The sequence below is a fragment of the Diadema antillarum genome, unplaced genomic scaffold (assembly GCF_040938485.1).
Source record: "Diadema antillarum isolate AM-2024a unplaced genomic scaffold, OU_Dant_1.0 seq00000293_RagTag, whole genome shotgun sequence".
Lineage (NCBI taxonomy): Eukaryota > Metazoa > Echinodermata > Echinoidea > Diadematoida > Diadematidae > Diadema > Diadema antillarum.
The window spans coordinates 1554303-1568837 of NW_027271319.1; the positions used below are offsets into that span (position 1 = coordinate 1554303).

The 14535-nt window shown below is 39.6% G+C and overlaps 2 protein-coding genes across 2 annotated transcripts; both read left to right on the forward strand.

Annotated features, from left to right (window-relative positions):
• The first annotated feature begins 10786 nt into the window (after positions 1–10786).
• LOC139730149 (trace amine-associated receptor 6-like) lies at positions 10787–11956 on the forward strand. Its single transcript, XM_071641050.1, has one exon. It carries the CDS (start codon positions 10787–10789, stop codon positions 11954–11956), a length of 1170 nt encoding a protein of 389 aa, XP_071497151.1.
• Positions 11957–13024: 1068 nt separating this feature from the next.
• On the forward strand, positions 13025–14182 carry LOC139730150 (allatostatin-A receptor-like). Its single transcript, XM_071641051.1, has one exon. The coding sequence runs from the start codon at positions 13025–13027 to the stop codon at positions 14180–14182; it is 1158 nt and encodes a 385-aa protein (XP_071497152.1).
• Positions 14183–14535: the final 353 nt, after the last annotated feature.

The window sequence follows — 14535 nt, forward strand, 5'->3', positions numbered from 1 at the left end:
GAAAATTGTGAAGATATCACATGGTTAACTCACTCATTTGCATATTCATATCCACTGTACAAGAACTGTTTTGCGGATAAATGCAAAACTTCAAAATGTCATACCTTCTTTATTTCTCATCCGTTTTCAGTCAAATTTTTACCGTTAAACCCGTTAGATTTTACTCTTTTTTATCAGACTAACTTATATTTGGACTGGATTTCCCCCTTAAATGCTCCTCATCTTGTTTCGATACATCTATCTGCTCCTCCCAACTTTTGCGTTCCGCAACCTATACCGCTACCTGTATGTTCAACACCCACCATCCTGCAGGCCTCCCTTTCCACGTTGATCCAAATGCGTGTAGAATATGATTTATTCCACTAAATATGATTAATAATTAAATAAAAAAGCAAAAACAAAGGGAGGTTAGAAGATAGGCTCACAGTCAGACGTAGTTTAATTTACACAGTCTACTCAAGCGGAAATAATCGAATCTCATAATAGGCAGGTAAGTGGATATAGAATTAATCAAAAAGTCAGTTAAGCAAAAAGGAGCATGCAGTTTAATTTACAAAATTGACTTTGGCTTTTAGCTGCAGTGTAGAAAATTCGGCATTGAATAAGAGAGGGGCTATTCCAAACTCAATGAGGCCCTTATTCCCAGACTCGTAAACTTGATTCCAAGTTAAGGTACAAGGTGTTACAAAAAAAATCATTTCCCACTTTTGATTCTTAATAGTTCAAAAACTATACATCACACAACACTGTCGTTGATATGATCAATAGCTGAATAGTGTACAATTTTGTTAGAGATAATTAAAATATGATAGCATAAATCAGTTTCATAAAATTCCAGATTTATTTTGAAGTTAGGTTTCAGATTTTGTTCTGTTTTCAACCCTCTGTACAACATTTTATTTTTGCACAGGGGTTAATTGGTGTGTATGGGAGTGTGTGGTTAACACCCTGACAATGGTCCTGAACAATGGCTAGGACTGGAATGTTCTATTACATATTCATTAGAAATTCCACCATCGCAGCTAGTCTTTATTCATCCTGAAATGTAGTGTATGAAAGCACATGAAAACATGTGATTATTTCTGTCATGTGCATGCATTTTACTCTTTACCATGAATTCAGAATAGCAGTGCCCAGGGCAATCCATTATGAATCATTGATAAAGCATTCATGTGTCTTTGTTGGAGCAAGAGTCCAGAAGCCTAGTCACCAGAGCTCTGAAAAGGTGGTATTGGTGGTATTCATGACTATTGTTCAGGGTCATTGTAAGCACACACTCACATACACATCACTGGTTGTTGTGTAAAGTTCAATTTTGTACAGAGGGTTCAAATTTGACCAAAATCTGGAACTTCACTTCAAATTAATCATGGATTTAACTATACTAATTCATGCTCTCACAATCAAAATACTTCCAACCAAATTGTACACTATTCTGCTATTACTCATATCAATGACAGTGTTATCTGATAAAAAGTTTTCGAATTATTAAGGATCAAACGTGGGTAACGTTGTTGTAACACCTAGTATTTACCATATCAATTGTTCGAATTTTCTACGAATTCTTCTTCGAATCTTCAAATGAAAAGATTTTGTTGGAGTTTTCTGAAGTTTATATCTGTGGCTTTATAATTGTGTTATGACAGGTCACATGACCTTGTGGATTCCTATTATGAAATATGGGCAGTTTAAAGATTACAACTTCAAGGCTTATGCACATACTGACATTGATTGATAACAAGTTCAATCGTTTAAAGACTGTATGTGGCGCTATAAAACAGATGATATCAATCCGGTTTCGTTGAAAAAGTTGATCACCTTTATGACAGACTATGTAGGCCTACACATCCTTGAATCACATGTTTCATTAATGAATTTATCCTATACCGTATCAAATCAATTCCCTTTATCTCCAAATAGGAGCCTTCCCAAGTATAGTTTTCACAGTTCCCGTTGGAACTATCAAAATTGATGATACACCTCTAGCAGTCACGTTAAACATTATGACTTTATTGTTTCTTCTCGGATTCCGCAAATATGTTAAAACAGAAATGCTTAATATACACAACTCTACTATTGTCTAAACATCTAGATAATTTTATTGTTAGTACCTTTCAAAGCCTTTAAAATTTGATTGCTTTAATGTTCTTTACAACTTTGTTCACAATAACGTAATATAAGATGGTAATAAAGCTGTTGATTAAAAAAAAGCCAAAGCAAAAAGAATACATAGTTTGTATATAGAAGATATCAATTTCTGAAGCCGTTAAGCAACATCAAGGAGTTAAGCACAAAGAACTGCAGGCCAATTTAAAACATCACTACGGCAATATGTCTCAGAAAAAAAAAAAGGTTCCAAGATCCAAATCGTTTCAAAACCTTGATGAGCTTTAAAACTTTGATTGGATGTAGTTTAAGCGACAATACTTCGCATATGAAACGTGCTAACTTAAAAGTCAAATAATATTCATGACGTTATTTTTGGTATGTGTTAAAATGAAACTACTACTACTACTACTACTACTCTAACTACTTCTAATGATGATAATGATATTTATCATCATCATTCTTCTTCTTCTGTAGAAGTGCATCCTTCATAGTTGAAGATCAGCGCACTGATCTTCAACTATTTGTAAATAAAGATAAACATATACATGTATACATATACAGTATATATATATATATATATATATATATATATATATATATTCAATACCTCAGCTTTCACGTGCCAAATACTTATAATGGGCACCCCCTTCACAATGACCTTGTCTTTTCATCTGTTAATGAATCGTTCGTATCAGAGCAGGTTTTTAGTATGTTTTATTGATTTACCAATCGATAATTCATCAGGCATATCACGCACAGATAGCAACTGCCTTGAGCTCCAGTAATAACAAAAAACGAGGATGCGTTTAACCCCCCCCCCCCCGAAAAAAAAAAATGCCTTATGTATGAAATACTTGCAAAAAAAATACTTGCCTCAGAAAATACAGTATTGTTACACCTTTCACTTCAAACTGATGTAAAACATGCTAAGCAAACTGTTACCAATAATTGTCAATACAAGCAACAAGTGTCATCACTGAGAAATGTTAAGCGCACATCTCATATAGAAGCCATTCACATCAATGTCTACAGGAAGGGCGGGATGAAAGTCGATCATACCACAAGTCACTAAGGCAGTAAACTATGCCGGTCTTTTAATCCTAATAAAGGCAACCAAAAGATGGCAGAGCATGTCTTCTGGAGTTTTATTGATTTCTTTCTAATGACAAATGAAGATAACGCTAGCTCATGGCATCAAAAGACTCCAATCAGTTAGAATTGAGCAATCGCTCAATAGCTGTACTTAAAATGTATTATGAACTATTGCGCATGCGTAGTCTCACTGACTTGGCTTTCTTTTTTTATTATTTGTGGGGTGTAGATATATATAGCAGAAGGACAGATTCGCATTCTAACCACTGCGACTGATGAGCTCAACCTTACCGGCTAAGTTACTTATTCACAAGCGGGACCAAACAATAATTAGCTCCCTCATCTCACATAATTATTCAGTGGATTCACTTTCAACATCAAGGCTTGAACAAGGCAGAACGCTGTGGCACGAAATCTTCCCATTCCTCGTTGGACAACATTGATATTCACCAGTTACCGTTCCCATATTGTTAAACATCGGCTGGTGGTGTATCTACCATTTCAGACACTGTGCACCCAAAGGAATCTTGACAGAATGACTTCTACCCCACTTCATTCCTCACCCAATCCGTCAGCAAACAATGTTTGGAATCAATCTACATCGAATTTTAACGTCGCAACAGAGCAGTATTCTAAATCCTCCTCTGGTGCTGCGGACATGGTGATTGATCCAGACTGGTCTGTCGTATACGATGGCGACTCATCAAGTGTATCCGTTCAGTGGTCCTGGTTCCCATTTGAGTGGAGTTGGTGGGTAATCCTCCAACTCATCTTTGCCCTCCTTGGAATCGTCGGTAACCTGCTGGTGATGGTGGTCCTGTTCAATGGACGTCGCGTAAGGCGAACCACTGACACACTGATCGGAGCCCTTGCTTCTGCAGACTTTGCAACATCTATTTGTCTCCTACCAATACCACAAATCAACTCTCTACCAAGCGAGTCTTGGCTTGCTGATGTCTACTGCAAAGTCATCTATCCCTCACTTCTTATGTGGGTATCCGTGGTTGCTTCGATTTTTACATTGACGGCCATATCGGTGGAACGATATATCGCGATCGCTTACCCGCTATACTTCAGAAGGACCTTCAGTATCACCCGCACCAGAATCTACATCATCTTGATCTGGGTTACAGCCGTTGCCGTCAACAGCTACCAGTTCGTGGCTGGGTTTGCCGCCGGCAACACGTGCGTCGTGATGTTTCCGTCGACACTGACGCAGAAGTGCGTTGGCGTCTTCGTCTTCGCCATCGAGTTCGTGGTTCCAGCTGTCATCATGATTTCGGCTCAGATAGCGACCGCTGTCATTCTCCAACAGCAGACGGCAAAGTTTTCAGAGAGCAAAACGAACGGGAACCGGTCGAATCCAACTGTGAGTCATGTCGTGGCAAGGAAGAGGATTCTGCAAATGCTCTTCATGGTGGCGACGGTCTTCATCATCTGCTGGGGTCCCGATCAGACGTTCTTCTTGGCATTCAATCTCGGACTCGTTTCACCGGCTGTTCTCTACGGAATCGCATATCGAGTGCTTGTCGTGCTGGCATTTGTCAACTCTTGCGCCAATCCGATAATATACACGATCCGATACCCGCAGTTCCGCTCGGCGTTGAAAGACATTTTCACGGGTATTCGAGATTCTCAAAAGGCTTTGTTTGAAATGGAGACGCCATCCGAAAAATAGACTGGTTCTGAAGATGGAGTGAACAAAAAGCCGAGTGACTGATTCACACAAAGGAAATACACTTCTCATTTTTTTTTCATTTTAATTTTTTTTTCATTGATGCTGCACGAAATCCTTTCTGATAACAAGTAAAGCAATATTTTATCTCAATCATTTAATACCCAAAGAGAACAAAATATGAAGTTCCTCGCTCACAGAGCAGAGTTTACAAGGCTCTACTATTGCCGCTGAAAAGAAATATAAAATTTGTTTTCCAAGAACCTGATTTTACTCCTAAGTAACAATCCACCGCCTTACCTCCTGTCCAATGATAGATGCCTTAAACAGAGAGCAAATTACATCAGATCGCAAAAAGTAACTTTCAATGTCACTTTTTTTCCACCTTCAAGTATCGACGTCGTTTGTTGTTGGCAGGCATGAGGAATAATAGCACCAGAGCACTTATACACCAAATTATATTTGATAAAAGTCCTTGAAAGCAGAATGTATCTCAGGCACAAATCCACTTCGAAATGGATATTCCTCCCTTATACTTAGCAATATGAACTTTGTAGGGCTTTTTAGATATTAACACCACTACTACTCCACGCCCTCCATAAAAAGGAAAACAAAAAGTAGTGAAGGAGTGAAGAGAAAATCAAGAAAACTCAGATTCTGTCAATCGTGTGTTCGTTTTGAACAAGTAAGAAAAAATATAAATCGAATTCTTTGCACACAAAAAATGTGCTTTCATTTTATGTCCATTAGCAAGAATTCCCAACTTCATAACTGCAGAGAAAATAATATCTCATATCTGTTTGAGAGTTAGGCGACAAAGCTTTCAGTTTCCAACTCTAGAAGATTTCGTTGGCACTCAAAGGATTATTGCCATTAGCGCTACACGCGGAAAGATTAAAAACGTCCTGGAATGGGTTGTCTGACGCGTTACCTGCAGCAATTCTTAATGGTGAAGGTCGTCGATTATTCAGTAACCTCAAGGAATGTGTGAATTGCAGTTTAAAGGGAGTAATCTGTACAAAAACCACCCTCTTTCACTTCTCCAGTCAAATGCTGAAAATTCTTTACCGAAGTCGGACAGACGCCTGCATGTTTCGCTGACCACTCCTTCTCAAATCAAAAACATTGATAACAAGACGTCCGGTAAGACAGGTGTATGCTCTCATTACGTAACCCTCCATGTGTTACTTTCTTATTCTATTTTTTTATTCTGTAATGGAGATTTGCGCAACTCGAACGAACTGCATTCTTATTGTCTTTGCTTGCCTGTTTGTGCCTTTTAGTTTTGCACAAAATTTCACGCCATCCCCGGCGCCCTTTACAGAAGAACTTGAAGGAATAATCACCACCCTCGAGTTAGAAACAACCGCAGAAGAAGGAGATCTTCGGCCGGTGTGGTCATGGCATCCGATCAGATGGTCATGGAACGTCATTCTCCAGCTGATCTCGGCAATCATCGGCATCATCGGAAATGGGCTCGTCATCGTCGTCGTTTTCAACGGGCGAGTCGACAGAAACTCGACGGATATCCTCATCGGAGCTCTGGCCATCGCGGATTTCTTTTCCTCCGTGTTCATCATCCCACTTCCACAAGTACGTCGGATGCCCCTCACGCCACTGGGCGAATTCTATTGCAGGATGATTGATACAAGCGCTTTCATGTGGTGCTGTGTAGCAGCATCCGTTTTCACCTTAACCACTATCTCGCTGGAACGATTTGCTGCCGTGGTCTACCCGTTCCAGTTTCGTCGCCTCTTCAGCAAGCGTCGCACCATCGCCTACATCCTTGCAATTTGGTTGGTGAGTTTCGCCATTTACATACCGTTCCATATTTTCTTCAAGGAGATCGACGCTGCCTCCCACTTCTGTGTCCTGCAGCGCGGCTCTCCTGGTTTCCAAATGTTTAACGGCTTGTCGTCCGTCATCATCAAGTTCTTTTGCCCGTTCCTGATCATGGTCGCCAGTCAGACCATGACGGCGATAACACTCCAGCGGCAGTCCAGGATTTTCATGAACTCTGCAGAAGGTAAGAACAAGGCTTCTCTTCACCTCCACGTTGCTAGGCGACGCGTCATCGAGATGCTATTGATCGTGGTCATCATCTTCGTGATCTGCTGGGGTCCAAGCCAGTGCGCCTTCCTCCTGTTCAACCTCCACATCATCGGCCCGTCTTACGTCTACAGCCCTCTCAACAGGATCTTCACTGTTCTGGGTTTCTATAATTCCTGTGCCAATCCTATCATTTACACCGTGCGCAATGTCACCTTTCGGTCGGCGGTGAAGAGCATTCTGACTCGCGAAACAAAAGAGAATGTTTCCGTCTTCGGGATTTCTCCCTCTGCCGCGGAGACTGCATCTACTCTGGCTGCTTAGAATGTTAAACCTGGCTAGGGTTCATAAGTGTTTTTATGTCTCTTCGTTACACGTTATCTTTGATTTCATAAAAACTCCACCTGAAAGCATAATGCTTCAGTCAAAAATACTTCTTTATGAATCATATAATAGGTGTGATATAAGTTGTGCCCCACATCAATGAAAGGGATTAATTAATTCATTCAATGAAACTAATAGTTTAAGAGTCTTATACTTTGAAATTGACTTTTCTAATTGTTTTCTAATTGGTGTCCATGAAGAAAGTGGACCTGATCTTGTTGAATATAAACCTACAAGCCCTGCAATATCAGTTCCTCTATAGATGTCTCACAAGGCCAGATTCATCTGAGCTTTCGCAAAATGGCGATTCACCGGGTTGTTGGTTGTCATTTTCGACAAGTTAGCATAACAACTCATGCACGCTTTTGTAACATCTGGTTGCGTAAGAAATATGAGCTTCGAAAACTGAATACAAAATCTCCTTTTTTTTAAACACGATTACTTTACGATTTTTCAGGTATTTTTTCTCTTTTTTTTTTCGTGTTTATTTAAAGAATGTTGATATTTTTCAGTCAGTCAATTACAAATTGCAGTAGGCCTAATCATTATTATTCCCAATTTATCATCTTGAATTCATCATGTTAAAGTCATAGCGTTGAAAAATGGAAGTTCTCCTCAGTCTTGGGGAAGTATAGATTATATTCTAAAGTATTTTGTTAATAATTTCTTTTTAATATAGCTATGATTGGCAGATAATGGCATTCACAGAATCTGGTTGAGAAGACCATTTCGTTTGAGTAGCTAAGCAATCTGTAGAAAGAAAATACCGAAAAAAAAGTATTGCATATAGCTAGATTTTCATTTGGCCATATTTTTGTGATGATCAAGGTATTGTAAAGCAATACAGGTCAAAATGCATTGTATTGCACATGTCCTTTTACTAGAAACAAGGACTGCTCATGTCCTCATTATGCATGTAGGTTTGCTGTGCGTGCGCGCTTTTTTAATTTGCCTTTACAGCTGTAGTCATTTCAAGCAATTAAACTTGTGTCAAAGGGTTTTCTCTATATGTGAAAAAAGTAGCGACTTTTGAAACGCTTTGATGTAAAGCTGTCTTTAAAAAAACATGAGATGTCTTTATTGTAAAAATTAGAAATTACGCATTGTGTACAAATAGATAAAAAAGGTTTCATGTTTAATTTTTAACATTTCCATTTGAAGGCACAAATGCTGTGGTCAATCACACAAGTACTGAATTGTAGATAAATTAGTTTTTGTGACATAATATTCAACAACACTGAGTGATACCTTGTGCTGTGTCAAATTTGTGCAACTTCTGTGAGAAAATAATCTTTGCAAAGACAGCAAAATGGTATTCTTGCCTAACTGCCTATGCATAACTACTTCTGAAGAGTATATTAGAGTTGTATTTGTATACTAAACCACATAATCGAGGTCTGGGAATCAAGAGATTACTTATTCATCGTGGTATGTCTTGGTAAGATGAAAATAATGTGATGTATGAACTACTAAGTAAATAAAACTATAAGGAAGTTTCATTTAAAACCTTCCTTGCAACAGAAACATTATGTTCTTCTTGTGCTGGGGACTTTGGACAGTGTATGCAACGCTATAAGAGTTTCTATGCCAATCAACACTCAAGACATTCAATGGTTTTAGATTTAAAGTAAAGATTCGATATTGTTATTTGTGTCGAGATGGTAAATAAAACTTTCGTCTTGAATGCTTAGATTGCCTACTTCTAAATATTTCTTTCTCATTTTTTTGATAACACCCAAAGACAAAACCACATATTTGCAAAAAATTTCCGAAGCCTTTATGGTGTAAAACGTTTCAAAAGGAATGCTTGGATGTGATATCGACGCAGTTGTATACCTTGTATTGAAAAAGAACAAAACATCCATTTAATTTCTGCTACTTATTTTAAATTGTTTGAATGTGGAGAATTAACCTTGAAATCAAAATCATGTTATCTCTCTTCCTTCAAACTGATTCTATTCAAGTACATATATATATATATATATATATATAATTCTTTTTCTCTCTCACTCACTCTCTCTCTCTCTCTATATATATATATATTTATATATATATATGCGTGTGTGTTTGTGTTTGTGTGTCTGTGTGTCTGTGTAAGCTAGTAATAGCTTTAGCTAAAATACAAGCGATGTGGGGGGGGGGTCGACTCACATTGCAAATCAAAATCAGAAGCACGTTAATATGTGAAGATGTCGATTTTCTACTGCTTGAAGTAAGTGGGTTTGAGGATGAAGGGGAAAGGGTTAAATAATGGTTATGACTTTGTATCATGAAATCAGATAATTGAATTATCACAAGATATTGTAGATATGTTTACATTTTGTCCTTAGAAAGTGTAAAAAATGCTTAAAAACAAATAGGTAAAGAAAGAGAAAAGAAGAGAAAAGAGAAAGACAACACTATCCTTGAAATGAATACACACACAAACAATAATATGAAATATGTCAAAATTCAAAATGCATATTTCCACTTTTCAAGGAAACAGTGAAACAAAATTATTGTAAATGTTGTTGTTTTTTTCCTTAAGTCTAAAAACACACAAGAGAAAACCTACGAACAGGTACACACATTATTTTTCCCCGTTATTCCTCAATCACGTGTAACGTGTTATTGATCTTTGTGAACTGTGAATAATGGTTAAAAAAAACACTTGGAAAGATAGAGGGGGAAGAAGAGATCTTTCTTGCTATTATCAAATTGATTATATTCGAAGATTTAGATTCAGATATTGGTGGTTAAGGTGGTGGTGGTGGTGGTGGTGGTGGTATGCGTGTGTGTGTGTGTGTGTACGTGTGTGTGTTTGAATCCTTCAAAGACTATTCCAAAGGTACCTCATATGGTTACTTCTAATACGAATACCCTCATTGATGTGTATCAATCGAATATTAACCAGATAATTCTTTCTATTCATCCATCTACTCTGTGAGCAGAAATGTTTCGTATTCAGCACAGAGTCGATTCATGAATTATAATGAGCATTCAAAAACACGTAATATGTTTTCATTTCCGAGTTGACTTTACGCAGAATTTCTTCACAAAAGGTCCACTCGAGAGAAATACACCAGAAGTAAGCACTTATCGATTTATTTCACAGCTACTGTGATGTGATTGGTGGTCACAATGGTATTCCATTTCATATTATGCGACGCGAAATAAACACCTCCTTCAGTACTAAAATGCATGCTTTTTTTTCTTTTACTTTTTTTTTTACGTTCGCCCTTTTTGTGAATGTTGCGCGTCCTTCCCATGTGTGGAATTAGCCGATAAATTCTACAGCTCTCAATACCATGAATACGACGGTTAAGTGAAACTCCCATTTAGAAAGACATCCAGGTGCACTCCGGAGTTACAGACTTAGGTCTCTACGTTTCACATGTCATGTCATGCTGGAAGTACAATCTCAGCGCTAAATATCATACACTCTGCAAAAGTTACAATCATTACTGAATGTTTTAGTCACTGATATTGCTGTTAGACATGAGTCCCTCAACACTCCCATCTGGTTTTGAAGTCGACGAATATCGGATCAAGAATTCTTTTTCCGAAGGCTACGGAGACACTGTTGTGGGAACTGAGTGGTCTTTGTCCCAATATGGCAATGAAGTCTCCAACAGGGCAGAGTTCTTCTCCGAAGTTCTTGAACTGGCCGGACCCACGAATACACCTGCTGAGTGGTCCTGGTTCCCGTTTCAGTGGACCTGGTGGGTGATCCTCCAACTCATCTTTGCCCTGCTAGGAATCGTCGGTAACCTGCTGGTGATGGTGGTCCTATTCCATCGGAATCGTGTCCGACGATCCACTGACACGTTGATCGGCGCACTTGCTATCGCTGATTTTGCCACGTCTGTGTTTCTGCTACCGATCCCCATCATCAAATCACTACCAAGCAACTCCGTGCTCGCAGGTTTCTACTGCAAAGTAGTCCACACTTCGCTTCTGATGTGGGTATCTGTGGTTGCTTCGATATTCATATTGGCAGCCATATCGATAGAGCGATATATCGCCATCGCTTATCCGCTATACTTCAGGAGGACTTTCAGCGCAACCCGAACCAGAATCTACATTATCTTGATCTGGGTTGCAGCCTTTGCCGCCAACGGCTATCAGTTCGTTGTGGGATATTCTTCCAGCGATACGTGCATGGTTGGATTTTCCACAGATCTTGCTCACAAGGCCGTAGGCATCTTCATCTTTACAATCGAATTTGTAGCTCCGGCTGTCATCATGATCCTAGCCCAAATTAAAATGGTAATCGTTCTCCAGAAGCAGACGACAAAGTTTTCTGAAAGTAAAACGAACACGAACCGTTCGAACCCCACTCTGAGTCACGTCGTCGCGAGGAAGAGGATCCTTCAAATGCTCATCATGGTCGTGACAGTCTTCATCATCTGCTGGGGTCCTGATCAGACAATGTTCCTCGCACTTCACCTTAACCTCGTCTCCCACTCACTAGCCTTTGGGACCGTTTACCGTGTTTTGGTCATTTTGGCCTTCATCAACTCCTGCGCCAACCCGATCATCTATACCATCCGCTATCCGCAATTTCGTGAAGCCATTAGAAACATTTTTAAAGGTGCTCGCGCCTCTCAGAAGAGTCTTTTCGACATTGAAACAACTCATGAGCAGCAAAAGACGATTAACATCTAGACTCAGACATAGAAAAGGATAAATCTACTGTATAAGATCGTTCCTTATTCAATAACCATGTAACTTCATTTCAGTTGAATTATCGGTTCTGTAGCATTTTTTTTCTATACAAAACTTGATAAACATATACATAAGAAAAACAAATCTAGATCCATTACATAACAAATTTATGACATAAATAAGACGAATTTCTCCGTTGCCTTTAAAGAATTTCTGATACGTTGTATTCTCAACACATTCACATCGTTTGTTGTTGGCACGCATGAGGAATAATAACACCAGAGCACTTATACACCAAATGATATTTGATAAAAGTCCTTCAAAGCAGAACGTATGTCAGGCACAAATCCACTTCGAAATGGGTATTCCTCCCTTGCACATTGCAATATGAACTTTACAGGGCTTTTTAGATATTAACACCACCACTACTCCACGCACTCCATAAGAAGGAAAACAAAACGTGGTGAAAAAGTGAAGAAAAAATGAAGAAAAAAATCAGATTCTGTCAATCATATTTCCGATCTAAGAATGTAAAAAAAAAAATATAAATCGAATTCTTATGCCATCAAAAAATATATGCTTTCAGTTTATGTCCATTAGCATGAATTCCCAATTTCATCGCTGCAGACAAGATAATATCTTCATATCTGTTTGAGAGTGAGGCGACAAAGCTTTTAGTTTCCAACCCTAGCAGATTTCGCGGGCACTGAAAGGAATCACTCCACTAGCGTGAAACGGGGAAAGATTAAAAACGTCCTTTAATGGGTTGTCTGACGCGTTACCTGCAGCAATTTTTAATGGTAAAGGTCATTGATTATTTAGTAACTCCAAGGAATGTGTGAATTGCAGTTTAAAGGGGGACATCTGTACAAAAACCACCCTCTTCCACTTCTCCACTCAAATAATGAAAATTCTTTACCGAAGCTGAATAGACACTTGCACGTTTTCCAGACCTCTCCTTCTCAAATTAACAACATTTATAGCAAGACGTCCCGGTAAGACGGGTGTGTGCTCTCATCACGTAACTTTTCGGGTGTTACTTTCTTATTCTATTTTTCTTAGTCAGTAATGGCGATTTGTGCAACTCGCATGAACTGCATCCTTTTCGTCTTTGTCTACCTCTTTGTGCCTTTTAATTTCGCACAAAATGTCACGCCCTCCCCGGCGCCCTTTACAGAAGAACTTGAGGGAATAATCACCACCCTCGAGTTAGAAACAACCGCAGAAGAGGGAGATCTTTGGCCGGCGTGGTCATGGCATCCGATCAGATGGTCATGGAACGTCATTCTCCAGCTGATCTCGGCAATCATCGGCATCATCGGAAATGGGCTCGTCATCGTCGTCGTTTTCAACGGGCGAGTCGACAGAAACTCGACGGATATCCTCATCGGAGCTCTGGCCATCGCTGATTTCTTTTCCTCCGTGTTCATCATCCCACTTCCACAAATACGTCGGATGCCCCTCACGCCACTGGGCGAATTCTATTGCCGGATGATTGATACAAGCGCTTTCATGTGGTGCTGTGTAGCAGCATCCGTTTTCACCTTAACCACTATCTCGCTTGAACGATTTGCTGCCGTGGTCTACCCGTTCCAGTTTCGTCGCCTCTTCAGCAAGCGTCGCACCATCGCCTACATCCTTGCAATTTGGTTGGTGAGTTTCGCCATTTACATACCGTTCCATATTTTCTTCAAGAAGATCGACGCCGCCTCCCACTCCTGTGTCCTCCAGCGCGGCTCTCCTGGTTTCCAGATGTTTAACGGCTTGTCATCCGTCATCATCAAGTTCTTTTGCCCGTTCCTGATCATGGTCGCAAGTCAGACCATGACGGCGATAACACTCCAGCGCCAGTCCAGGATCTTCATGAACTCTGCAGAAGGGAAGAACAAGGCTTCTCTTCACCTCCACGTTGCTAGGCAACGCGTCATCGAGATGCTTTTGATCGTGGTCATTATCTTCGTGATCTGCTGGGGTCCAAGCCAGTGCGCCTTCCTCCTGTTCAACCTCCACATCATTAGCCCGTCTTACGTCTACAGCCCTCTCAACAGGATCTTCACTGTCCTCGGTTTCTACAATTCCTGTGCCAATCCTATCATTTACACCGTGCGCAATGTCACCTTTCGGTCGGCGGTGAAGAGCATTCTGACTCGCGAAAAGAAAGAGAATGTTTCCGTCTTCGGGATTTCTCCCTCTGCTGCTGAGACTGCATCTACTCTAGCTGCTTAGAATGTTCTAATTGGTCACGATTCATTTTTATGTCATTGCACGTTATCTATTATGTTATAAAAACTCTAAATACATGTATTGCATACTGAGCTCAACTAAGTTCCATGAAAGCAACACGGTTCAGTAAACACTCTCCATTTCGAAACATTGAGTTGGTCTAATAGCTGTTGTGCCAAACATCAATGAAACGGATCAATTGATTTCAATGAAACTAATAGTTTAAGAGTTTCAGACTTTGACTTTTCTAATTATTCGCTCACTGGTGTTCATGTCGGCATAATTTCACGGTGTGCCACTACTTACCATATCAAGATGTGCCTTTTTCTTTTCCATCATATATAAGCTCTAGTTAG